Source organism: Mustela nivalis (genome assembly GCF_964662115.1).
Source record: "Mustela nivalis genome assembly, chromosome: 1".
Lineage (NCBI taxonomy): Eukaryota > Metazoa > Chordata > Mammalia > Carnivora > Mustelidae > Mustela > Mustela nivalis.
Window position 1 is genome coordinate 212110746 of NC_139020.1, and position 25879 is coordinate 212136624.

At 49.4% G+C, this 25879-nt stretch overlaps 1 protein-coding gene across 3 annotated transcripts in view; it reads right to left on the reverse strand.

The window, feature by feature from the left end:
• Nucleotides 1–5284: 5284 nt before the first annotated feature.
• The window catches only part of LOC309866517 (long-chain-fatty-acid--CoA ligase ACSBG2-like), a 32941-nt gene continuing 12346 nt past the window's right edge, over nucleotides 5285–25879 (reverse strand). For 2 of the 3 annotated variants that reach the window (XM_082734274.1, XM_082734276.1), the window contains exons 3-15: nucleotides 25279–25508; nucleotides 21547–21635; nucleotides 20465–20585; nucleotides 18179–18262; nucleotides 15568–15717; nucleotides 13081–13257; nucleotides 11102–11283; nucleotides 10726–10959; nucleotides 9178–9398; nucleotides 7880–8019; nucleotides 7468–7714; nucleotides 6086–6194; nucleotides 5285–5791 (exon numbers count right to left, since the gene is read on the reverse strand). In XM_082734274.1, coding sequence (XP_082590400.1) covers nucleotides 6121–6194; nucleotides 7468–7714; nucleotides 7880–8019; nucleotides 9178–9398; nucleotides 10726–10959; nucleotides 11102–11283; nucleotides 13081–13257; nucleotides 15568–15717; nucleotides 18179–18262; nucleotides 20465–20585; nucleotides 21547–21635; nucleotides 25279–25508 — 1949 coding nt within the window. In that variant the 3' untranslated portion in view covers nucleotides 5285–5791; nucleotides 6086–6120. The remainder of the gene's footprint in view (nucleotides 5792–6085; nucleotides 6195–7467; nucleotides 7715–7879; nucleotides 8020–9177; nucleotides 9399–10725; nucleotides 10960–11101; nucleotides 11284–13080; nucleotides 13258–15567; nucleotides 15718–18178; nucleotides 18263–20464; nucleotides 20586–21546; nucleotides 21636–25278; nucleotides 25509–25879) is intronic. The other variant, XM_082734275.1, reaches the window with a different exon arrangement.

Here is a 25879-nt window from a genome sequence, read left to right on the forward strand (position 1 = left end):
CCAGGTCGTTTCTGGGGCCCGCAGTGGGAGCCTCTGCTTCCTGCTTTGGCCAGCAGTCTCCTCAGTCAGCAGCTTCTTGGGCATAAGCAGTTTCCCTGAGCACCTCGGGGACAGCGGGAGTCTAACAGCCGCTGGAGAGATGATGGAACCTTCTCGGCTAGGGACCTGGGAGTTGTTCCTGAGCAGCCTTTTCCAGCCCTACGAGCGAACCCCCCATCCCCCCGCCCAGTTTTTTTGAGCTATCTTGGACAAACCATAAAATGTACCCATTGCAACAATCCAGTGATTTTTTTTTTTTAAAGATTTTATTTATTTATTTGTCAGAGAGAGAGAGCGAGAGTGAGCACAGGCAGACAGAGTGGCAGGCAGAGTCAGAAGGAGAAGCAGGCTCCCCGCGGAGCAAGGAGCCCGATATGGGACTCGATCCCAGGACGCTGGGATCACGACCTGAGCCGAAGGCAGCTGCTTAACCAACTGAGCCACCCAGGCGTCCCCAATCCAGTGATTTTTAATAAAAGTCATACAGCTGTGAAGCCATCACCATAATCATCCTGAAAGTTCCCTTGTGCCTGTGTGACATTGACCGAGCTCCTCATCCCAGCCCTGGGCAACTACTGATTTGCTCTCCATCCATCGTTTTGCCTTTATTAGACATGTCATATAAGTGGAGTGACACAGTGTGTAGCCTTTGGCATCTGGCTCCTTCCACGTAGTGTGAGTTCATCCATGTGTCTCCGTTGTTCGTGCATTCTTTTTTTGTTTTAAGATTTTATTTATTTGTCAGAGAGAGAGAGAAAGCGAGTGAGCACAGGCAGGCAGAGTGGCAGCAGAGGCAGAGGGAGAAGCAGGCTCCCTGCTTAGCAAGGAGTCCAACGTGGGACTCAATCCCAGCACCTGGGATCATGACCTGAGTCAAAGGCAGCCGCTTAACCGACTGAGCCACCCAGGCTCCATTGTTCGTGCCCCGTTGTTTGTGCATTCTTGTGGTTGAGTAGGGTTCCATGATTTGGATGGTACTGTGTTTTGTTTATTGATTAATCGGTTGGTGGACATTTGGATTTTCTCCTAGCATTTGGTGATTATGAATAATGCTGCTGTGAACCTTTGTGTACAAGCTTTTGGGTCATTTCTCTTTGGCGCGTACCTAGGGGCCGAATTGCTGGGTCATACAGTAACTCCATGTTCAACATTTTAAGAAACTGTCTAAACTGCTTTCCACAGCGGCCCTGCTGTTTTCATTCCCTCCAGATCCCTGCTGAGACTCAGTATTGCCAGATTTTAAATTTTAAATTTTTAGCCATGGGGGGTGTGTAAAGTGCTTCCCGTTGTAGTTTTGACTTGCATTTCCCTGGTGATTGGTGACATGAAGCATCTTTTCACATGCTTAGTGACCATTTGTCTGTCTTTAGAGAAATGTCCAATCAAATCCTTTTTCTATTTCTAAATTTAGCCATTTGCCTTTTTATTGTTGAGTTGTATGTGTTCTCTACATATTCTGGTTACAAGTTTTTTAACAGATAAGTGATTTTTAAAAATAGATTATTCATTTGAGAGAGAGAGAGAGAGGGAGATGGAGAAGCAGGCTCACCCCTGTGGGACTCCATCCCAGGACCCTGGGATCATGACCTCAGTCAAAGTCAGATGCTTAACAGACTGAGTCACCCGGGCGCCCCGCAGATACATGATTCTTCTTTTCTTTTTTTTTTTTTTTTAACTTTTTCAACTTTTTAAAAAAGATTTTATGTATTTATTTGACAGAGATCACAAGTAGGCAGAAAGGCAGGCAGAGAGAGAGGAGGAAGCAGGCTCCCTGCTGAGCAGAGAGCCCAATGTGGGGCTCGATCCCAGGACCCTGAGTTCATGACCTGAGCCGAAGGCAGAGGCTTAACCCACTGAGCCACCCAGGTGCCCCAGATACATGATTCTTAAATACTTTTGTTTTTTCAGTTTCACATTTGCTTGGCAGTATGTTTTGAAGGGAAGAGTTTTTATATTTGGTGAAGTCCAGTCATGTCATTTCATTTATGCTGTGTGCTTTGCAATCACATCTAAGAAATCTTTACCTAATCCCAGGGCACAAAAATTTTCTCTTTACCCCCAAAGTTTTGTAGTTTTGGCTTTTATATTTAGGTATATGATACATTTTGAGTTAGTTTTTGCGTGTGGCGTGAGATCAAGATGTATGTTCTCTTGTTGTGTTTGCTTTGGGCACCTTATTGCGGCGTTGTTCATTACCAAGACGGCCCTTTCCCCCACTGAACCACTGGGGCACCTTCATCAAAAATTAGTTGGCCCTAAATTTGAGCTTTCATTTCTGCACTCTCTGCGGTATTGACCTTGAACCACACTGTCTTGGTCAGTAGCTTTACGGGAAGCTGTGAAGACGAAAGTCTTGCATCTTTGTCCTTTCATTAAAGGCAAGGATCTGGCGGATGGCCGGGCAGGAGGAGTAAGTCATTACGGGAGACACAAGGATTACAAGGACTCTGAACAGGCCGGCTCTTTAGGGCAGCACGGGACGGCTGACGGAGACGACTGAGTTCAAATTCTTAACCTCAGAGCATATTCAGAGAATCCATTCAGCGGAGGCTATCGGTGACTTCTTAACCTCTTCCAGCTGGAGGTTGCTGAGTTATAACATGGTGTGAATTCACAGCCTTTCCAGATCTTTGCATGAAAGTTAGTGCATTATTTGAGTTAACGGTACCCTGAGAGTGGAAATATTGAAATGGTGTTATTTGGGAGGAAGATTGTATGACTTTCAGTGCCTCGAAATTTTATTTATTTATTTATTTGTATTTTGATTAATTGATTTATTTTTCAAAATTTTATTTACATTCTGGTTGGTTCACATGTGGGGTAGTTTTGGTTTCAGGAGTAGTATTTATCACTAGATTAATCACTTACATAGAATACCCAGCGCTCATCACAGCAAGCGCCCTCCTGGGTACCCATCGCCCCGTTTGGCCCACCCCCAACCCACCTCCCCTCCAACAACCCTCAGATTGTTCTCCGTGGTTAACAGTCTCTTATGGTTTGCCTCCCTCTCGTCCTTTTGTTTCCCCTTCCCCACATGTTCATCTCTTCTGTTTCTTAAATTTCATCTATGAGTGAAATCAGATAGTATTTGTCTTTCTCTGACTGACTTATTTCACTTGGTATAATACACTGTAGCTCCAGCCATGTCCTTTTTCTCTCTTTTTAAAAAGATTTTATTTATTCCATAGAGATCACAAGTAGGCAGAAAGGCAGGCAGAGAGAGAGAGACGGGGAAGCAGACTCCCTGCTGAGCAGAGAACCCGATGCGGGGCTCGATTCCAGGACCCTGAGATCATGACCAAGCTGAAGACAGAGGCTTTAACCCACTGAGCCACCCAGGCGCCCCTCCAGCCATGTCCTTATAAATGATAAGATTTCATTCTTTTTTTTTTTAGATTTTATTTATTTATTTGACAGAGATCACAAGTAGGCAGAGAGGCAGGCAGAGAGAGAGAGAGGAGGAAGCAGGCTCCCTGCCAAGCAGAGAGCCCGATGTGGGACTCGATCCCGGGACGCGAGATCATGACCTGAGCCAAAGGCAGCGGCTTAACCCACTGAGCCACCCAGGTGCCCCAGATTTCATTCTTTTTGATGGCTGAGTAATACTCCATTATACACACATGCACGTGCACGCATGCACACAGATACACATACACACACACACATCCCACACCTTCTTTTATCCATTCATCTGTCTATGGACATCTGGGCTTTTTCCATAGTTTGACTATTGTGGACATTGCTGCTATAAACATTGGGGTGCAGGTTCCCCTTTGAATCACTATGTTTGTGTCCTTTGGATAAATACCCAGTAGTAAAATTGCTAGGTCATAGGGTTGCTCTACTTTCAACTCTTTGAGGAACCTCCATACTACTTTCCAGAGTTGACTGTGCCAGCTTCCATTCCCATCAACAGTGTAAGAGGGTTCTTCCCCTTTCTCCCTATCCTTGCCAACATCCATCATTTCCTGACTTGTTAATTTTAGCCATTCTGACTGGTGTGAGGTGGTATCTCATTGTGGTTTTGATTTGTAGTTCCCTGATGCCGAGTGATATTGAGCACTTTTTCATGTGTCTGTTGGCCCTTTGGATGTCTTCAAACTTTGGAGAAATGTCTATTCATGTCCTCTGCCCATTTCATGACTGGGTTATTTGATTTTGCGGGGGGCGGGAGTAGGCTCTGTGCTGTTGTCTCTAGAAAGTCTCATTCTGTGAGCGTCTTGCCCTGCACATGAACCAAAGTTCTGCCCAAATAAAGCTGCTGCCCCCTGTGGTCACGCTCAGGCCCCCCATCCCTCTGACGTCGCACAGCTTTCTCAGAAAGAATCCGACAGAAACCATGCTGTGTTTCTTATAGTGCACGTGTCAGGAGGTGACGAAGACGTTGACCGCCGGGTCAAGTTGGAGTCTCTCAGGTTCCCCCACCTTAAATTGATCTTTCCTGCTTTTACAACTGATCACAATTTTGTCGGGAGGTATTATGAGATGGCACCAATTATCTTCCCTAGCATCAAAGCTCCAGCCAGCGACCTCGGTGTCCACCGACAGGTCCTGATTGTCTCCCTGTCCCTCCCATCATGATTGCCAAACAGAGACGTTCTCATCCCATCATTCCTTCTGTGTTATCACGTCATTGTATGACAGTAATGACCACCAGTTATTCCATGGGAAAACGGCCTCGGAAGGACGTGCGTCGACAGCATGAGCTGAAGCAAGAAGGCAAGCAGCACTGTGTTTGACTTAAGGGGGATTCGAATTTTCCAGCATGTCCACAGATGACCACGGGTGTGTGCTTGGCGGCATTGATTTGGGGGTTACAGATAAATTTTAGTGAGCAGGCAAACTTGCAAATATAGAAGCTGGAAAATAAAAAAGAAGTCAGACTATATTTGCATATGAAAAGAAAAACCCCTAAAAACCTACGAGGTCTCTAAGGAAGGTCATCAGATATGCCATTATCCTGTGTGCATTGCATTTGTGTTTTGTTTTGTTTGGCAAGGAGAAGGTCTTCATATGTTTCTCATCGATTTATAATTTTATATTTTAAAAAGAAAAGGGGCCCTGGACTACGTCTGAGTAACGGAATCTTACAAGACTGGAAATTTTCTTTCTCTTGTCCTTGTAGGCTGTCCCTCTCTAGGCTGGGAGGTTTCCCTTCCACTGATCTTTCGGGGACCAGCCCTGTGGATTTGCCTTATCAGGGTTGGTCTGCTTATACGTGACCTTTGGAAGAACAACAAACTTCTGTCTTAAGTTGCTTTATTTTGGGGCCTTAGGACAACAGCGAAACTCATCTGCAAAGACGGGGTTCATCAGGAACCATAGCTGTTAGCCAAGACTGAGGGGGCTTTGATGGTGCCGGTTTACCTGTAACGAGGGGTTTCGGGCCTCAGACGCCCCATGCCATCTGCTTTCTCTGTGCCCCCTCACCTGGGAAGGTGTGAGTCTCCAGTAGCTTCCTTGTCAGATGGGGTCTGTTTTTACAGATTCCCACCCCATCCAGACGCAGAAAGTTGAACTCACAGAGCCCATCAGAATTTGAAACCAGAACTGATTCCAGAGTCCGCACTTCTCAACAAAGGACAAAGAGTCTGAACCCGGGGCCACAAATCCGGAGATGGGATGCTGAATTGCTTTATTATCAGAACTTGTTGGAAGGGCTTCCCAGTTGCTTCCAGGAAGATGAGTCAGTTTGGGGACTCACTTCTTCAAACTCGTGAAGGCTTTTCTTTCTGAGGCCTCCGTCAGTCCTCTGGGGAAGAAAAGAAAAATCTGACTGGAACCATCTGATAGGCCAATGTGCCTCAGTCCTTGGGTTCCTGGCAAGTAGCACTTTTCCCCACCAAAGTTTCTGACAAAGCTACAGTATAACATCTGGGCATTTTTCTGGAAGAAAAAGCATGAGTTGAGCCCCAACCTAGAATCCCCGCCAAGAAAATGCATGTTTGTGTGTGGGCTCCCAGCTCTGCTCACAGACCTGCCTGCATGCAGGGGGACCACCCCTGTCGGACCCATTCGAGGCACAGCCCAGCAAAGCCCCTCTCACCGTCGGGACAGCCAAGAGCAGCTCCACCAGGGAAGTCAGTGGTAGAATTTCTCAATTTGCTTTTTGTACTTCTGGGTGATAAAATGTCTCCTAATCTTTGTCGTCGGACCTGTTGAGAAAGGTCAGAGGTGGATATGAAGTCAAAGTATCCTGTGTGTGGGCCGCAGGGTCCTGTGGCAGGGGCAGGCTGGGGCTGGCTCTGCCATCAACTCTGTGCGTGCCTCGCCTTCCCCATCCGTGTGGGGATGACAGAACCTGCCCCTTGGCTGGGGCTGTGGGGTGAGGACTATGGAAGCAGGGAGGCAGACAGCGTGCCAACCTCTGTGGCTCATGTGGCCTGTGCATCCCATGAAAGGGGCACACCAGCCCCTGATTTTACAGGTGAGGAAACAGGCTCAGAGAGGGCCAGTTGCTCTGAGCTGACCCAGCGTGTAGACGGTAATGGCAAGATTTGAATTCAGGCCCCGATCCACGCCCCAGGCTATTCCCAGGTTCTGGGTCATCATGGGGCTCAGGCTTCCCCAGCTGTGTCCTGAGCAGCCCCACAAGGACTGCGTTTTCAAACTGGTTGGAAGAACCAAAGATTGGAGGGACAGTCACTTGGAGGAGACAGGATTTGAGCCCAAGTTGTTGGGGGCCATGTGCTTGCCTTCACCCTAACTCTGCAATCCACATCATCAGATTAGAGCTGAGTGCTGAGAGCAAGCCCCAGGAAGGATGCTGAGGGAAAGCAGGACCCCCAGCCACCCTGGCATCAGCCCTCCCCTTGAGGGGCAGACAGACTGAGATCAGTGAACACATAGGGTAATCCCAGACTATGACGTGGCATGGGGGCAAGATGGCAGCAGTGTTGGAGTGGGGAGGGTGAGCTGTAGAGTTGCTCCATTGAGGGCAATGGTGAGTCATGTTAGGTCAGAGAAGGCTGCTCGAGGAAGTGGCCTTCAGTGTGCGACATGGACAATGAGAAGGAACCAAAGAATTGAGTTGGGCGGGGGGACATTCCAGGCAGAGGGATTAGCAGGTGCAAAGGCCTAAGGCAGAACTACACCTGGAGGGTTGTGGGAACAGTGTGCAGGCCTGTGCAGTTGGGCCAGAGTAAGTGAAAAGGAGACGTCAGCAGGAGAATGGTCATGCACGGCCATAATGAGGTGTTTGGCTTTTATTCCAAGAGCAGGGTATGGGGGAGAAGGGACGTGTGTGTGTGTGTGTGTGTGTGTGTGTGTGTGTGTGTGTGTGGCGGGGGGAGCTATGCACCAATGAGCTGAAAGTGGACCCTCAGATCCCCAGTAAAGGACCCATCTCCTCAGTTCCCATGTGGCCCTGGACACTAGCAAGGGACCAGCCTCCAAGCACCAAGGCCACCTGCTCTCAGGGCTGCTCACCCAGCTCTCCATGTAGGACAGAAAAGTCCTTCTCCAGGATGGCCCACTTATGGATCCTCTGCGTGTTGGAAATGGCTTCCTGATTCACAGCATCTATGCCTTGCTGGATGGCCTTGTAGACCAGGGGGTCCTGCAGCTCCAGAATCTCAGAGACGGTGGACACGTGGCTTCCCAGGTTCCGGCAGAAGTGGATGGCTTCCAAGCTTAACTTGTCCAGTGGCTCTCCGTTCGTCCTGTCGACCTCACACTGGCGCAGGACATCCTCGTCACCATACCCAGTGACCACACACACTCCCTGGCCATACCCGAGGACCAGGAAGTGGGTCTTGAACCCACAGGGGTGTGCCCTCTGGACCCTGGGGCAGAGACTCCTCCTGCTCCCGCCCATGCAAGGACAGCAAACCCATGTTACCTTCAATGTCAGCAGGACGCTCAGAAACTTTGCTCTATCTCCCACTAACACGGCATTACTGACTATGGGAATCTTCTCTTTAACCAAGTTCTCGATGGGAATAGGGGCCACGTTCTCACCACCAGCCATAATAAGGATTTCTGGAACAAAGCGTGGCTTGGTGAGGGTTTGACTGTGACAGTACAAAGGGCTTGCCCCCACCCCAACCCCCCCGAGGATCAGAGAAAGATATGGACACAGATGACCACTCACTTAGAAAACCCCAGAAGCAGAGAAGGACCCCTGCCCACGCCAGGACTCCCACCATGCCCTTCTCCAAGCCCCAGACCCAGCATCACTCTGGTCCTCCTCTTCCTGTCTCCTTGCAATTCCCATCAAAAATGCCCAAGTCCTGCGGACTTCACTTGGACAGCGCCCTGTGAATCTACTGCCTGTTTCTTGGGCCTCTGTACCCTTTCCAAGCCCTCTGAAAAGTCTTGCTTGGAAGATAGCACAGTGCTTCTGGCCATGCCCTATCTCTGCCTCCCGATTTTTCCTACCATTTGGCAACCCCAAAAGAACCTTTAAGAGAATTGTGTCACTTTCCCCCACCCGACCTCTCAAATTCTCTAAGAGCCCCTCTTCCTGCCCCAAATCTGTTCCTCTCTTTCGTCTAAGGATGCTGGCTGCCTTCCGCCCCACCCACCCAGACTCCCTGTGTCTTAGCCCATGATCTTTCAGCCATCTCTACTGAGGCGGGTAAGTGGTAATAATGTGATGGCGATGGACACCTGTGCTGGCATCTGCCAGGGACTCAGGCATCGAACACTGCTGTTTGTTTAGGGGACCCTTCTCTCCACCTCGAACGCTTGTGGTTTGGACGAGGACTGCCAGGATGAGCATGGGACCAGGTCCGACCAGTCCGCACCTTCTAGTGTCTGCAGAGGTTCATCTCGAGGTGGGATCCAGTGAGAGCCAGATCTAAAACTGTGGCTATGCCTTGGTGGTTAGGGTGAGCCTAGACTTTGGCAGCCATCTTGTCACCAAATGGGAAAAGCCTCTCCAAAAATGGCCCCAAAGCACCAAGGACAGCTCTCAGAAAGGGAAGGACCAAGCAATTCCTTTGATGCTATTTTGGCACCTGGGTCCAGCCACGCCTGAAGTGAGACCTCTTGGACTACCCCATTTTTGAGCCGATAGTTCCTCTTTTTCGCTTCAACCTATTTCAGAAGGCTTTTCTGTTGCTTGTCATGAAAATGATGCTAACCTAGTCCTCCTACTGAATAGCTACTGCCCACGTCGAGCTCCCTGCCAAGTACCTTTGATGCGGCCGGTGATGTAGAGGTAACCATGGTTGTCTATGTGGCCCAGGTCCCCCGTGTGTAGCCAGCCTTCATCATCGATGACCTCCATGGTCACGTCTTCCATTTCCAGATAGCCCATGAAGACGTGCCGACCCCAGATGCAGATCTCCCCGATGCCGTCCTTGCTCTGCTGGTACAGCATGTTCTTACATCCAGCCATGATTTTGCCACAACTGCTGGGGGGCAGGAGAGGGGAAACCAGGGCTCAGGGAGACAAGGTCACCCACGCGGGGCAGCCTGGGTCCACAGCCCAGCCTCCCTTGCAGGATCTGCTGCTCTCACCCTCTCCAGGACCCGGTGGGCATGAGGTGGTGTACCGATAGTTCCAAGAGAAGGAAATACAAATGGATTTGGAACAGACACAAAGAGGGTTTTTTCCCCAACTTTACCCATAACGAAAGGAACATGCAGGAGAGTCATGTTGAGGTACCATTTTTTTTTACCAACTGCTTTAGATTGTGGGCGGTATGCATGCAAAACTTTAGCTTCAGCGCTCTCTGTGGAGAAGAAGCCCTAAGTACCCACCAGTGAGGGGACCAGTTTGGTGAATGACGGTGCGTGCAAACGGGGGGACTCTCTGCAGCTGTTGAAGACGGGGCAGGTGCTTTGTAGAGGGAACATGCTCTACGAGATGGGCATCTCTGGCCAGCCAAATCCATTTGATTCCTGAGCTTGGATGATATGAGTCAAGACCGATGGGAAGTTCATATTATGAACCTGGATAATGAAGGACCCTGAGCACCAGATGGCAAGTAATCATTGAGAGAGGCTGAGTATTGTGTTCATTTTAGCATGGAAAATCCTTTCGTTGGGGAGAAAAGCATAAATGTCCAGGCACTGCTCATACCAGTTTAGCGTAAAGACAATGGTGGGGTGGTCTGGCCTCTGGGAGGATATTAGGGTTTGAGTTGAGCCCCTCTCTCCCATCACATGTTTTATGGCTAACTCCCAGCCCCTCAGAATGTTACTGGATCTGGGAACAGGGTCATTGCAGATGTCTTGAGTTCAGTCCAGTCTGCCCAGTGTTGTCCTAGAAAGGGGAAGCCTGTATTTCAGACATGCTCGTGGGGAGAACCACTTGTTGATGAAGGCAGAGATCTGGGGGATGCGTCTAAAAGGCCAGGCTTGGAGCCTGGGGCCAGCTGAGCTTGGGAGAAAGCTAGCAAGGGCCCATGGACACGTTTGAGATGGAGCATGGCAGAGATGGTCTTTGGAGGTGAACCTAGGTTAGATGAGCCTGCGGGGCGGGGGGCATCTAGAGGCAAAACTCACAGGTTATAATTAGGGAGACCCTAGAACATTCAAAGAGCCCTTGTCCATGGGCTCTTGAACACATGGGGGCTTCCCTTGCGAAGATTTAGGGCTTGGAAGCCGGAGAATAGGCATCATCCTGGAGACGCAGGTCAGGGTCCACCTTAGCAGCATGGCTTGCCCACCCTCCCCCCTTTAACTCTAGTACCCCATGTTGTTGGAGCACTGGGGGTCTTCCCAGGAGGCTGGTACCTGTGAATCTTGTAGTTATTCTGGCTGAACATGCTGTGGGGTCCTGTGCTCTCCGTCATACCGTATATCTCATTTATAGGCAAGTCCAGGCTTAGGAAGAACTGAGAGGTCTGTTGGTCGAGAGGCGCAGCCCCGCTGACGGAAAAGTGGCAGTTATCAAGGCCAAGGTCACTCCTGACTTTGCTGAACACCAGTGCCTTCGCCATGCGGTAGCTCCCGGGAGTGTCATGTACCCTGTGAATAAGAGCGCCAATGCCCTTTGCGTGGCTCAGCAGCCATGGAGCTGAACAGGGGTCGGTGGGCACCAGCTGGAGAAGGCTGAGCCCCCTTCCCCAGGGCCCTCTCCCTGCCTGGCTCCGCTGGACCCTCCACCTACCCCAACATCCTTTTTGTATTGACCTTTAAGCCAATAACTCTTCCCCATGAGAACACCTTCTTCCTCAAGCTTGAGAATTTGACGCTATTTTCTTTGATCATCTCCTGCATCTTCTCCCAAATTCGGGGCACCCCCAGGAAGATGGTGGGCTTTACCTCCTTCAGGGTGCCGATCAGGGTGCCCTGCAAGAGACCGAGCTGGGTTAACCACACCTGCCCCCTGCCTGGAACCCAGATGTCCCATCTCTCCCCAGCCCGCTAGCTCAGCCCTGGAGAAGCTTCTCTTGGCTGATTGGACCAGGGCGAGCACCCACCCCAGGGAGCCAACCCACTGGCAGGCTGGGGGCCAGTCAGTGTTCCCTCTCTGGGTGAAGCCTAGGGATTTGGTGGAGAGCACCGACTGGTGACAAAGGCCGACCCAAGGAGGCAGTGGACTGTTGCACAGCTGTTACAAAGGATGTAAGTTTTGTTCCCTGACAGATCTGTGGGTTCTTGTAATCCCTTTCAAAATCCGGGCAGACTTTTCCACAGACTGACAAGCCCATCTCGACATTTATGTGGAAATGCAGAGAACCTAGACCGACCAAAGCGGTTTTTGAAGAGATGATCAAAGTGGGAAGAATTACTACCCGATTTTGCAATTTATTCTGCAGTAGGCTGACCGGCCGTCCTGGTTTGCTCAGAACCCAAGGAGCTCCTGAAAGATGGGATTCTCAGTCATCAAACCAGGAATGTCCCAGCCGACCAGGGCAAGGTGGGCACTGTGCCAGAATGCCAGAAACATCCAGTTGGTGAGGTTTGGCTGTAAGGCTGGACGTACGGGTTCAACGGGACAGAATAGAAAATTCAAACACGAGTCTCTACATTTATGAGCCCTTCGCAGTCCGTGAGGGTGGCCGTGCGACTCAGCGGAGGGGAGGCTAGTCCTGTCCTGAAAAGTAGAAGCAAGCGCTCCGTTCAGCGTCTTTTCCCCCACGCAAAAGCAAACTCAGGACGGAGCACAGACCCAAGTGTGAGCGCGAAAACTGCAGGGTCCGTGGGGAGCGCCACAGAGACCCCCACGGCCCTGGGGCAGGCCAGGGTCCCACGCACATGGCACCACACTCACAAAAGAAGAGAGAAGACTTCATCGGAGTTAAGAATGAAAAGACACGGCCCCGGGAGAGGGCGCTGGCGGACCAATAAGCTGGTCCAACGCCACTGTAGGAAGAGACGCAGCCACATTTTGAAGTGAGCAAAAGGTTGGCACAGGCGCTTTTTTCCCAAAGAAGGTCGATAACCGGTCACCACGCCTGTTAGGAGGCGCTCGTCACTTGCTCGGCACGAGGGCTGCCGCCCTCCACCCACTTGCCACTCTGAAAACAGTCTGGCAGTTTCTTAAAACGTTAAGATACCTTTATTACCCGCTGGGTGCCGGGTTAGTTGTTTGGAAACTGGATAGTTTTCAGAGAGGATAAGGATATGGGCAGATGGGAACTTCTCAGGTCCTGAAGGTGCGTGGGTGCACATGACGGAGTCAGCCAGAGAAGAAAGTATTTATCGAGTGGCTACAATGCCCCAGACACTGGGCACTGGTGTGGGAAGGGGGTGAAGAGGGGCCAAGGGGATACTGAAGCAGGAAAAAAAAAAAACGACAAAAAGAGATGTGGGTAAGGGCCTTGAGATGGGTTTGGTTTGGGGAGCTCTTTGGTGCTGGGAATACTGACTATAAAAACAACAAAAAAAAAAAACCACACAGAAAAACCCCCATACACATTCTGCTTTCAAAACAAGTCACATCTTCGTTTTGGATTGTTCAGTGTACAACCCACACAACCATATGTGGCTGCCTTGATTTGGGTAAAGATAAAAACTAAAAGAATGTGGTTGACTGTTTCCATTGTGCCCAAATGGAATGTAAGATGAGGAGAGAGAAGGAACCCTCTGGATCCAGGGGCTTGGAAACCCAGCCACCGACCCCGGGCTGCCCTCAAGCCTTACTTTGAGAGCGTCTGGTTGAGCAAAGTAGGTGAAAGCCCCGATCTTCATGGGTAACCACATATCCATCATTTGAGCTGCAATGTGGCTCAGGGGAAGGTAGCTGACCACCACCTCCTGCTTTTCTGCGGCACAAGACAGGCCACTGTTCTTTGCCACTGCACCTGCCGTCCACGTGATCTGGAACACAAGTCGGGCTTACGATGCAGGGGGGCTCCCCCTGGCCTCACTGGAGGGCCATTTAAATGTGATTACTTAACAAACACTTACAGCACCTCAGCTGTGTGCTGGGCCCTGCTCTCACGCTTTCCAAACATGAAATCATCCCAAGCTGGGTCAGTAACTACAATCCTTTATACTTTACAGGTGGAAAAACAGAAGCCCAGAGTGGTTAACGAACTTGCCCGAGGCCAGGAGGAGCTGTAAAAGGTAGTGGGCAGCTTTGGATGTTGAACCGACCCCCGTTGGATCCAACAACAGAGCCTAGCATTGGAATGTCTGTATGGAAAGTCAGAAATCTTAACAGATCCAGTAAGTCGCCCAGGATCCAATCCTGGCTCTGTTGTTTGCTAGCTTAGCAACCGCGGGCTCTTTGCTCACCTGTAAAATGGGCACAGGGGCTCCTCGTGTCCCGCAAACCAAAAGGCCACCCATAATCCCATCACACAGATACCCCACAGTTAACATATGCTTGTTTCTCCTTTTCCAAAATGTGCCTCGATGTGTCGTTTTTGCAGATGTATAATTTTGAAGTCTGTTTTTCTCACTGGTGTCATCCTTTCGGGCGAACAGTTACCTTGTTAATCCTGCCACACAGGCCTCCACACCATTCCTCCCACACATGAGTCAGGGTCCTGCCTCAGGGCCTTTGCACTGGCTATTTTCTCTGCTCAGAATGATCTTCCTCCAGCTTGCCCCACAACTGAGTCTTTCTCACACTTGCCATTTTTGCTTGAATGCTGTATCACCTCAGAGGGGCCGTGTCACGCCTCGCAGACTGAAGTTGCGGTCGTCTAAGTCACTAGGTGCCATCACACACCACAAAGGTTCATGACACCTTACCTCCTGGTAAGGGGTTTAGCAAGAGGTTAAAGGGTGCCTAGCTCAGCATGGTGACAAGTGCCCTGGGAACTCGAGCAACTTTGAACTGTTGATGTGTGTGGAAAGAACTGGGATCACTTACTCTGGGAGGCAGCTCGGAGAGGCAGAAGCCATTCTTGTCTCCATCTTACAGATGGGGAAACAGAGGCCCAGAGAAGGGGAGGAACTTGTCCCAGGTCACACAGCTGGCAGGTGGCAGGGCTGGGATTCGTAGCCAGGCGGCCTCGCTCCAGGGCGACTCTTGATCGCGGCTCAGGTCGTGATCTCAGGGTAGTGAGACTGAGTCCCAAGTTGGGGTCCACGGTCAGCGGGGAGCCCGCTGGAGATCCGCTCTCCCTCTGCCCCAACCCCCGACTCTCTCTCTCAAATCAACACGTCATTTAAGAAAAAAATGTGTGCTGTGTAGCCAGCCTGCGTGGGTTCAAGCTGCGCCACGGTGCGCTCTGTGTGAGCCGGGCCAAGTTACAGAACCTCTCTGGACTTCAGTTTTCCCACCTGTAAGAAGAACCTGGCAGAATTGGGAGGGTCGCCGTGAGGATTTACCAAGCGTAAAGCGCTCAGAACAGGGCCTGGCATGTAGTGAGCGCGACTGTCTCTCTTGCTCTTTTTTTTTTTTTTTAAGCAGTTTATTAAGGTGAAACTGACAATGTCTGACACCCCCCATTTGTCTCCACCAGTGAAACCATCACCAGCCTCAACATAGGCTGCCATGGGGTCACCCCTCTGTCATGCCTCCCTCTGCCACCCACCTCCCCCCGCCGCCACCCAAGCAGCCCCAGGTCTGCTTTCTGTTCTTACAGCTACGTTTGCGTTTCTTAGGGTTTTGTATAAATGGGATCCTTTAGGACCTGTTCGCCTTATTCTCCTGTACCAGTGTTCTGAGCTACTATCACCTGTGGGCTCCGTCCAGACATGCGTGTGTCTGTCCTAGACACGTAGCCCTTCTTAAGTAAACAAAACATCAACTTCTGCTTTACTTCCAAGAAGCACAGAGTGTATCTCCTGCTCTTCTACCTGCTTATTTTACTGTCGAACACTGTTCTACGCTCTCTAGGAATATATCCACTCATTTCATTTTCAAAACAGCCCGGGAGGCAGGGGCTGTCATTATCATACCCAGTTTAGAGCTGCGCAGACAAAGGCTTGGAGATGTTAGGTGTCTGGCCCAAGATCACGAGGCAGGATTTGAACACGGGTCTGCTCTAAAGCCCCTGAACTCCTCTGCACTCTGCTGCCCTCTTGGAAGTGTTTCGCTGGCTAGGGAGCCCCAGGGGGCCAGACCCCCGAATGCTACCCTGCCCCCAGTGGGGTGAGAACAGAAAGAGCCAGAGGGCCACTGGCGTGGGTGCTGTCACCATAGGCACTGGGTTCATCGCCATTGGCACTTACGTTGTCATGGCTAAGCATCACTCCCTTGGGATTGCCTGAGGTCCCAGAAGTGTAGATGATCACGGCGCACTGATTAGCCCTCTGGCTTTCCATGATCTGGTCCAGCTGGGAATCGGGGATGTCGTTGCCCAGGTCCATGAAATCATTCCACTGTGCAAAAGAGACAGGCAGAGAATGGGGACTCGGGATGTGCGGGGGACCCTTGACACACCAGGGGTCCCCTTCCCCTGTCAGGTCTGGTGCCATCAGTTTCTCTAAAACATGATTCCCAGTGAGAGGGAGGACTCAGGGTCACCAGTCGTGGCGCCTCTTACAAAAGCCCTAAGATGTTTGCTTCTCCTCCTTCACTTCGTGGTAGGCTGCTGGGTCTGCACCTGTGAGCGCAGCTGGTCCAGTCACAGTGAAGGTCAGGGCTTTTGCTGGAAGTGCTGGGACTGGAATGAGTCATCCGGGCATGCATGAGTCAAGATGTAGCCCCAGGAGCTGCCCAAGTTCATACAGCAAGTAAACAGGAACTAGCAGTCTAAACCAATACAGTCACACTCTGCTCTTACTGACCTTCCAGAATGATGCCTCGGAAGGAACTGTTGGGTTGTATGGACTGAGTATCACAAAGGACCTGCAAAAATTCTACCACCGAGCCCCCCACCCATCAGGCTCTGGAGGATGGCAATGCCCCGAATTCAAGATGGCAGGCGTGTAGCACCTTCCAGAAGCAGAACCAGGGGGATGCCAGCCCCGTGACATCAGGTCATGCCCAAGGGCGTCTCTGCTTGGTTCAGTTGGGCGGGAGTTGCTGGCATCCAGCGGGTGGAGGTGGGGGACCCCGCTTGGCATCCTGCGCAGGACGGCCCCGCGACAAAGAGTTACCCGCCCCAAACGTCTGTAGCAACGAGACTGAGAAATCCCAGAGTAAGTGGTATGGCTAGCAAGAGAGTTTTTTTGAAGTACCCAGACCTCAGGTATTGTTGCTCCGATGGTCACTTTAAACCTCAAAAGGCTATGATTCTGGTCAGTTTTCCTCCTTATTTATTCACCATCCCTGGTCTTAGGATTCGAGTGTTTTCTGGAAGGTCTGAGCGCTGGCAGGGTTTAGGTTGGGCAGAGAAGATCGTGGGCATCTTCTGTCCCCCCTGTGTGGGGGCAAACCTAATAAACGCCGTGACGTTGCGGGACTTCTGATTTGAGTCGTGGGCTTGAGGATCTCATCTGGTGGATATTAACAGGAGCTTGTCCTTGGGCCTCACGAGCCTCCTGGCCTGGCTTCCGTGAGATAACCCAGTGTATCCTCACACACAGAACCCGTGCTCTGGCTAAAGCGTGTCTCTGTTGCTCGTACCGGCATGTTTCCCGACTAAAACACGCTAAGGCAGGGGCATCCGGTGGCTCCGTCGGTTAAGTGTCTGCCTTTGGGTCAAGTTATGGTCCCAGGATCCTGGGATCAAGTCCTGAGTTGGGCTCCCCGCTCAGCGGGGAGCCTGCCACTCCCCCTGCTTGTGTGTGCTCTCTCTCTCTCTCTCTTTCAAGTAAATAAATAAAAAATCTTTGAAAAATAAAACATAAAACACTGTGAGGCAGAGTGCCTTTTCAAAAAATAACTGTGATGACATTTATGGTTTCACACGCTCTTTGGTGGCCTTGCCCTCCCTCAGTAAGAGGTGGTCTAGGTCGCCACCCCAAATCCCCAATGCTCAGCAGACCTTGTGGTCGGCCGTGATGGGCACAGTATGTCGGAAGCGATGGTGTGTGGCTTCCAAGAGTAGGATGTTAAAGGCAAGACATCTTCCACCTGGCCTTCTCTCTCTCTGTCTCTCTCTTTCGATGTTTCTGTAGAGTTCTGAGCCAGGAGTAAGTCCAGAGATCCCTAGGGCACCATGCCGGAGAGGTCACAAAGAGAGAGAGGGAGGCCCAGGAGCCCCAGGTGTAGGGTCCAGACCAGAGTGAGGACTGGGGACTTAGTTAGCCTCCAGTGCAAAAATTGAAGGAGATGCAAACAACAAAATAAAACAAAAGGACAACAAACCTTTGGCAATCAAGAGAAATTGTATTTTAATGCAATATATTTTAAGTCACTAACCATCAAAAAATCCATGATGAATGAAATAATAAAACAATTTTTTTGAAATATCAAAAATTAAAGTGAAGACAAGCTCCACAAGGGCTGTTGGTCCAAGCCGTGGCAGAAATGCTTGGCCCCATATTCGTATTTATACATATTAAGTGATGGTTCATGGTTTCAGTGACACTATTATTGATGACTTGGCACATATTAAAGCCGCAAGTCAAGTTTTAACAAATTCTGGTTGGGATATAAAGTAAATATTTAAACCTAATGCTGTGGGTTTTCACACACCCTGCTTTTCAGTGACATCATATTTTTTCAGTTGCCTTAATGTTCTGAAAAAAGAAGTAAGAATAAAATGATTGTTGTTGTCTTAAGCCACCAATTTTGGGGGAGACTTGTTGCACAGCAATAAATAACCAGAACAGACATCTTCCCATCAATCAGACCCTTCACACCAGGAAGAAAGAGGAAAGCCCTAAAGGCCCCATCTACCCGCCTTGCGGGGCTACCTTCCCCTTGGCTCAGCGGGCCCCGCCCCACACTTACAGAGTATAGGTTATTACTGCTCCCCTTCATGGGCGGCTTGTACTGCACAATCACCTTCAGGGGCTCCATCCTGCTCTGTGGAATCTGAAAGAAAGTTCCACGTGGGCCTCATGGCCCTGGGAGAGACTGAGGGTGGATGCCTTTCCTAAGCAATGGCCCACAGTGACCCCAGCCTCTTTAATCTCCCCTGCCCAGCCTGTATGACACGGCTCTTTGTCCCAACTGGCAGGACACAGCCTGATTTTAGGACGGGGTTCTTTGTGCTCAGTATCAGTAGCTTCCAACACTTAAAGACTGATGAAGACGAGAGCCTCTTGAGTCCTGCTCCCCTCATAGAGTCATGGTTGTTGGTTTATGAGCCCGCCCCTTGCACTATATGCCCATGATCCAGCTATCCTCCTAGCTGGAGCGAGGCAACAGAAATCCTCTGTGCAGATCACTGGAACCTGGGAAAGCTCAGGACTTTCTACTTATACCGAGGGCTTTCAGGTTCAGTAGACCATGCCTTTGGGATTTGTACCCTGTTGAAGGGGTGTGGCTCCACAGCTTGTCTAGCCAATCCAATGATGAAGTCACTTCCAGCATATGGTGTGGTAATTATAAATATGACCAAGTCTCCAGCATAGGTTGAGAGAAGAGGACAGAAGCTCTGTGAACAGTGGGACAGGAGGTTTTCAGAGAGAGAGGGAGCCGACATCCAGAAAGCTTGGAACAGGAAATGGCCAGGGAGGTTTGAGGACTATGTGAAGTCTCAGATGGCTAGGGCGAGGATAGAGGGAGAGGATTGGGGTTGAGGCAGGGAAGGATGGTGAGGGCCATGTCAGGGACACCTTGAAGGCAGTGGTGAGGAGTCTGGAGTTTATTCTAAGGAGGGAGGGAGTCAGTGAAGAGTTGAAAGGCTATAAACCTGTGGGTGTTGCCTAGAACAAGGGACTTCCAAGCAGAACTGAATATCCAGTTTGGGAGGAGCATGTCAGAAGCCTGGCTTTGAATCTTGCATACAAAGAGTATGCAGTATTTTCTAATGGTAGAAAAACCCAAATTGTAAGCCAGTATTGGCAGAAAGGACCCAGTTTTCACCCACCACCCATCCCACAGTTTGTTCTGCTATGAACAGAACAAATAGGGAATGATAGGAGTATTGGAGATTGTAGAGGCATGACTTAAGAAAACAATTTCAGAAAGCTCAAGGCTGAAAGGAGAAGTCTGTTCCCACTGCACCAGGTCAGGAATTAGGCATCCAAGGAGGCTTGGGGGCAGAGTGTTCTAGTTCACTGAATCTAGCTGGATTTCGTGAGTCTAGAAAGTCTACCCTAACTTCAGAGATGTTAAAATGTGGGAAAACATGACCAGCGCTGATTGCAGGATGCCAATGACAGCAAGACACATCTCAGCTCCAGAGATATCAACAAGCAGAGAAGTGTGTAACTCAAGAAATATGATATTGATGCAACAGCCACAGGGCCCTTGGGCTGAGTGGTGAATCTGGTCACCAGCCCTCACCCCTTGAAGGACTCCTCTCCCCATGGGATCCTCCTGCCAAAAGCTGGGTCAGGAAATTGCAGCTCATTCAAACACTAGTAATTGAAAACCTTTCTACAACATCCACACGAAAGTACTACAAGAAGAAAAAGGGAGCACGAGAGGAGCCAACTTCTATACGTAAAGAAAAGTCACCACAAAGCAAAGGAAAATTGCCACTCAACATTCCAACATAGGATCTAAAACATAACAAAGTAAATACAGCTGTAAAGGAAGAACACAAAGCAGAGCTACAAGCACTGAGGGAAGAGAGAGCCATACCAGAAAGAGGTGAAATAGGAAGTGGTAGAACTTAGTGAAGAAATGGAAGAGAAAGCAACATTTCAGGAATTATGACAGTTATTTTAAAAATGACAATTACAAGGGGGTGTAAGCCTCAAAATGCTTCCATTTCTAAAAGAAAACAGTGGGCTGTATATAAAGTAATACATAAACACATTTTTAAAAAATAGAAGCTTATAGGCTGGGCAGGGAGCCTACTTAAAAAAATAAAACAAATAAAGGAGATTTAAAAAAATAGAGTCTCAGTAGGAAACGAAGTTAATACAAGTTGGAAGCTAGATCCCTGCCACTCTACCCGGTTCCCCCTAGTTATACGTGGAGGGCACTTACTGAACCCAAGAATGGGGTCAGCCCCACCATCCAGCCTATCATTAACAGCCACCTGGGACCAACAGGACAGGTAGTCAGAGCCCTGCAAACCCCCTGGGTGAATGGTGGGTGGTGTTTGAATTTGGGCTTTACCGAAAGGATTTTCCTTAACTGTAGGTCGTTCTCAACCAGCAGGATGTCCACTTTGGCATGACTAATGACGTACTGACAAGCCTCCGCAGAGTTGGTGGCATAAATACCAACACAAAGACCCCTGGGAAGAGAAAACACATGTGCGTGTGCTCATCTTAACATGGGAATGTTCTGGAAGGTGGAGGGGGGCGCTCTAGAGACAAGTTCTGAGTTTGCAGCCTTGGTACCAGCTTCCCTCCCTCCACAACTTCACCGTGATGAAATGAAGCCGCAAAATAAGGGTGAGGAAAGCAGCAAGTCCTGTAATGTCGTTGTGGAACCCTCACAGCATCCCATTTTAAAGATGCGGAAACTAAGCCTTAGGGCAGAGAAGTCAGTTGTTCAGGGTCCCAAGGCAACCGAACCTAGAGGTAGGGTTTGGACGCCCCCCCCCCCTCAGGTACCTGTTTCCTTCATCTGACTGCCTTTTGTTCTTGCCTTTAACCATTCTGTTTTTCAAATTTGCATTTCCCTGATGGCTTCAAGCTCTTGTAGGCTACTTCCCTTTGTGAGCTTTCTGTTCAAGTCTTTCCTTATTTAAAATCTTTCTGTCGGGGCTTCTGGGTGGCTCAGTGGGTTAAAGCCTCTGCCTTTGGCTCAGGTCATGATCTCAGCGTCCTGGGATTGAGCCCCACATCGGGCTCTCTGCTCAGCAGGGAGCCTGCTGCCCCCTTCCTCTCTGCCTGTCTCTCTGCCTACGTGTGATCTCTGTCTGTCAAATAAATAAAATCTAAAAAAAATAAAATCTTTCTTTTCTTCTTTAAGATTTTTAAAATAATCTATCCACCCAGCGTGGGGGGGCTTAAACTCATGACCCTGAGATCAAGAGTCACATGCATTGTCTTTTTATGACTCGTTATAAAAGCACCGTATATATGGGAGATGCTAGTCCTTCGTCAGGTCAGTCGGTTGGTGTGTCTGTCTTGCCTCCTAACCTGGGCTTGCCCCTGAAATCCCCGATCACGTCTCCGAGCCAGCCCCGGGCTGCCAGCCCAGAGTCGCAGCTCGCCCACAGTCGGAGTCAACCCAGCCCACAGTCTTACCCTGCTAAGATGGCACCGAGGGAAGCGATGAACCACTCGATGGAGTTAAACCCCAGGATGCCAACTCCATGGAACCGCTGCAGGCCCAGCTGGGAAGGTGAAAACAGACAGACAGAAAGCAGAAACACAAAGACGTCTTGTTTCTGGGTGGGATCTGCTCACTGGGATGTGGGAAAGCAGATTCCAAAGCCCATGAGGTCACACTGGGAAAATGCAGCGTTGAACCTAAAATCTGGGGTGTGATATTTTTGTGACCGTTAGGAGGCCGCTTTGCCTCCCTCTGCATAAGGCACCATTTATTTATTGTTGTTTGTATGTATTTTATTTTTTTATTGTGGTCAACTGGACAAAGCAATTTTGAGTGTGCAACTCAGCGGCATGAAGCTCACTCATACTGTTGTCCAATCGTCACCACCATCTGTCTCCAGAACTTTCTATCTTCCCAAACAGAGACTCTGTTCCTGGGAAGCATGGGCTCCCCAGCCCCTGCCCCAGCCCTGGCTCCCACCCTCTCCTCTCTGTCACTGTAGACGGGACTCCTCTGGGGCCCTCCTGGGAGTGGGGTCCTTCAGGATGTGTCCTTCTGGGTCTGGGTCCTCTCACTGAGCCCTGTGTCCTCAGGGTCCCACCACATGGTGGCGGGGGTCAGAATGTCCTTCCATAGTTAGACTGAATAATAATTTGTAGTGCGGGTGGGCCACACTAGATCGTCTCCATTCATCTACCAAAGGACTCTTGGTTGCCTCCACGTTCTGACTGCTGGTTATCACGGTGCTGTGAACGTGGTGCAAAAGTATCTGTCTGAGTCCTTGCTTTGAATCCTCGAGGAATTGTTGGGTCACATGGTAATTCCCTGTTTTATCTTTTGAGGAACCACCACACTGCCTTCCATAAGGGCTGCACCATTCTACATTCCCACCAGCAACGCACACGTCTTCTGGCTTCTCCATGTCCTCATTGCTATTTTGTCCTTTTTTCCAAGATAATGGCTGTCTTAATAGGTGTGAATTTATTTTTGTTTGTAATAACAGAAGCACTCCAAGAGTGATAGCCTGAAGTGGTGGCAAATTGCACTTTTAAAGGTGTAGCCTTGGGGCACCTGGGTGGCCCAGTCAGTCAAGCATCTGCCTTTGGCCAAGGTCATGATCCCAGGGTCCTGGGATTGAGTACTTCTCCCTCTCCTCTGCCTGCCGCTCCCCCTACTTCTGCGTGCTCTCTCTCTGTCAAATAAATAAATCTTTCAAAATAAATAAAGGTGTATCCTTGATCTGAATGTACTTGAGAATGAACCAGAAGGTGATCATGAAGGTAGTCCTCCTTGGGGCAGGCCCAGGTTTTGCCACACCCCAGATTTTAGGCTCAATGCTGACTTTTCCTAACGTGACTCCATGGAGTTTTGGGAATGTCTAACTTTGTTGGCTCTTTTAGTCACACAGGGCAAAGCTGGTAATGACCCTGTTCTTGAGGAAAATGTAAGCATTTCGAAGATATCTGCCTGCCAGTGCTTCGGAGCATAATGAGTATTTCTGCTTAGTAACAAACTGGCTGTCTCCTCTGCAGGTAAACAGTCTCTAGTAATATGCAGATAAACTAATTTAGTACTGCTTAGATCCCTGAGGATTGGGAGAGTAGGGATCTTTGAGTCTCCAGACCTAAGGACATAGCCAAAGAAGATCATCTCTCAGGAGAGGCGAACCGTCACAGCCCCGTGGTGGGGCAGCCAAGCAGAGACTCCTTCCTAAAAGACTGTTCTCATCATTGCGTGAAGACACGTGGGTGTCAGAGGGGAAGGGAGAGAGGAACTCAGGTCTGGGTCAAAATGTGACAGCATTTCCTATAAATCAAAGCCACCAGGCATTCCCTTTTATAATAGGAGCTACCCATCGTATCCTTATCTGTTGCTCCCTAACATATCACCACAAACTTAGCAGCTTAAAGCAACACATGTTTTATTATTGCAGTTTCCACAGGCCAGGAGTCTGGGGACAGCTTCACTGGGTCCTGTGCTTAGGCTCTCCAGAAGCTGCAGTTAAGGTATCTGCAGGGACTGTGGTTGCCTCTGAAACTTGAGAATCTTCTCCTACAGTTACTGACTGTTTGCTCTATTTATTTCTATGTAGTTAAATGACTGAGGTCCCTGTTTTCTTCCCAGCTATCAACTGGGGTCTGCTTTCCCAGAAGTGATCTGTTGTCCCCTGCCACATAGCCCTGTCCACAACATGGCAATGTGCTTCCTCAAAGCCAGCGGAAGAATCTTTCTTTTAATGGGTTTCCTGATTAGGTCAGGCCCACCAGAGCCCTTGCTGTTTTGATGTACTCAATGTCAGCTGATCAGGGAGCTTAATTCCATCCGCAAAATCTCTTCACCTTTGCCAGCATGGGAGGAAAATCCCATCATAGTCACAAGTCCTGCCTGTACTCAAGGGGAGGAGTCTGTCCATACAGTGTGATTATACCAGGAGTTGGGAATCTTGAGGGGGTCATTGTAGAATTCTGCCTAACATGCCTATCAAAGTAGCCAATATGCACATTTTTTATAATATGATGTTGGCAAGAATAATAGGTAAGCAGAGTCTCTCACACACTCTGAGTGGGCCGATAGAAGCACTTTCTCGGTAAGAATTCATTGTACAAAGAAGGTTTTCTGTGCCTCCATGTATGGTAGCAAAGTCTGGAAATACCGTCACTACCCACCAGTATGCCAGTATTGTTACATACATATTCGTAGTTGCTGAAAAGAGTATGGATTTGTTTTTAGTGAATCAACACGAAAGGAACTCAGAGCGTGGCAGGCGGCTTCCAAGATGGCGCTCGCGGATTCTCACCTCCCGGGGTTTGTGTTCCTGTATAATTCCCTCCCACATTGTGTCCAGGCTGGTCTGTGTAACCGGTAGAATATGGAAGAAGGGATAGTATGCCACTGAGATTAAGTCATGGAAGCTATGGGAAGATAGGATTCCCATTTTGTTCACACTTCCTTTTGGGTCACTCATTCTGGGGGAGCTGGCTGTCGTAGTCTGAAGACACTCAGCCCAATGGAGAAGGACAGGGAACAAGGAATAAGGTCTTGACCTCTTGCCAATCGCCAGCCATGTAAGTGAGCTTTCAAGTGGACCCTCTGGCCCTAGTCAAACCTTCAGATGGACAGCTTGACCACAGCCTCCTGAGACACTATGAAACTAAATTTGGGGGTAATTTGTTATGCAGCAATAGCTAACTAATACATAGAGATTTAAAAAAAAGCAAGATGTGGGGCGCCTGGGTGGCTCAGTCAGTTAGGCTTCGAACTTTGGCTCAGATCATGATCTCTGAGTCCTGGGATCAAGCCCCAAGTTGAGCTCTGTGCTCAGTGGGGAATCTGCTTGTCCCTCTGCCCCTCTGCCTGCTTGTGTTCTCTCTCTCTCTCTCTCTCAAGTAAATAGGTAAAATCTTTTTTTTTTTAAGCAAAAAAATAGGAAGATGAAGAATGATGGGTAGAGTAGGCCACCATCTATGTAAAAATTTGCTTGTAGAGAAATTTTATAATATACATACACATAGTTTATTCCCCAAAAGGATTTACAAAAAACTGGCAAGGCTGGCTGCCTCCGTAAGAGAGGGGTCAGAATTAAAGGGAAAATTCTCACCAGTGAACCTTCATATCTTGTGGTGCCTCGTGCATTTTATACCATATGTTTGTGTATGTAGAATGAATGATCGACTAAGTGATGAATGAATGAATAACTCATTTACCTTGATCAAGGCTCTTGCAGCCTTCCGACAAGCCGCATAGTACTGGTTGAAATTCAGGACTTCCCACTGCTCACCGTTCTTTGTTGCAAGGGCTGGATATGCCCCAAATCGTTTGACTGACTCCCGAAAAAAATCAGGGATGGTTACTGGGGTCTCATGGCCTAGCCCATGTTTCGATAGCCTCAGGATGACTTCTCCATCTCGATGAATGGTCCACAGCCCAGGAGTAACTGCAAACAGCCACCAGGGTTGGTGGCAAATGTTTTTATTAATTTAATAACTTTGGGGGAGGAGTGTCCTTTCTGAGCTTGAAGGGCTGAGTGTTGAATTAATCCCGCTCCCCGGGTGAAGTCACATGACCAACGCCAGCCGACCCATGCACGCTTCCTCTTTCCTACTTTTCCTTGCCACCCCCCCCCCAACAAATTACTGTGAAAAATTTCACACCTACAAGAAGCCTGAATGGTCTGTAGAGCCAACATCCTCTTACCACGTGGTTTCCACAACTGCTGGCATTTGCTGCGTTTGCTTTATCCTATCTCGGTCCCACCATCTCTCTCCATCCGTCCATCACTCTGTCCATGTCAGTGCTGCGGCTACC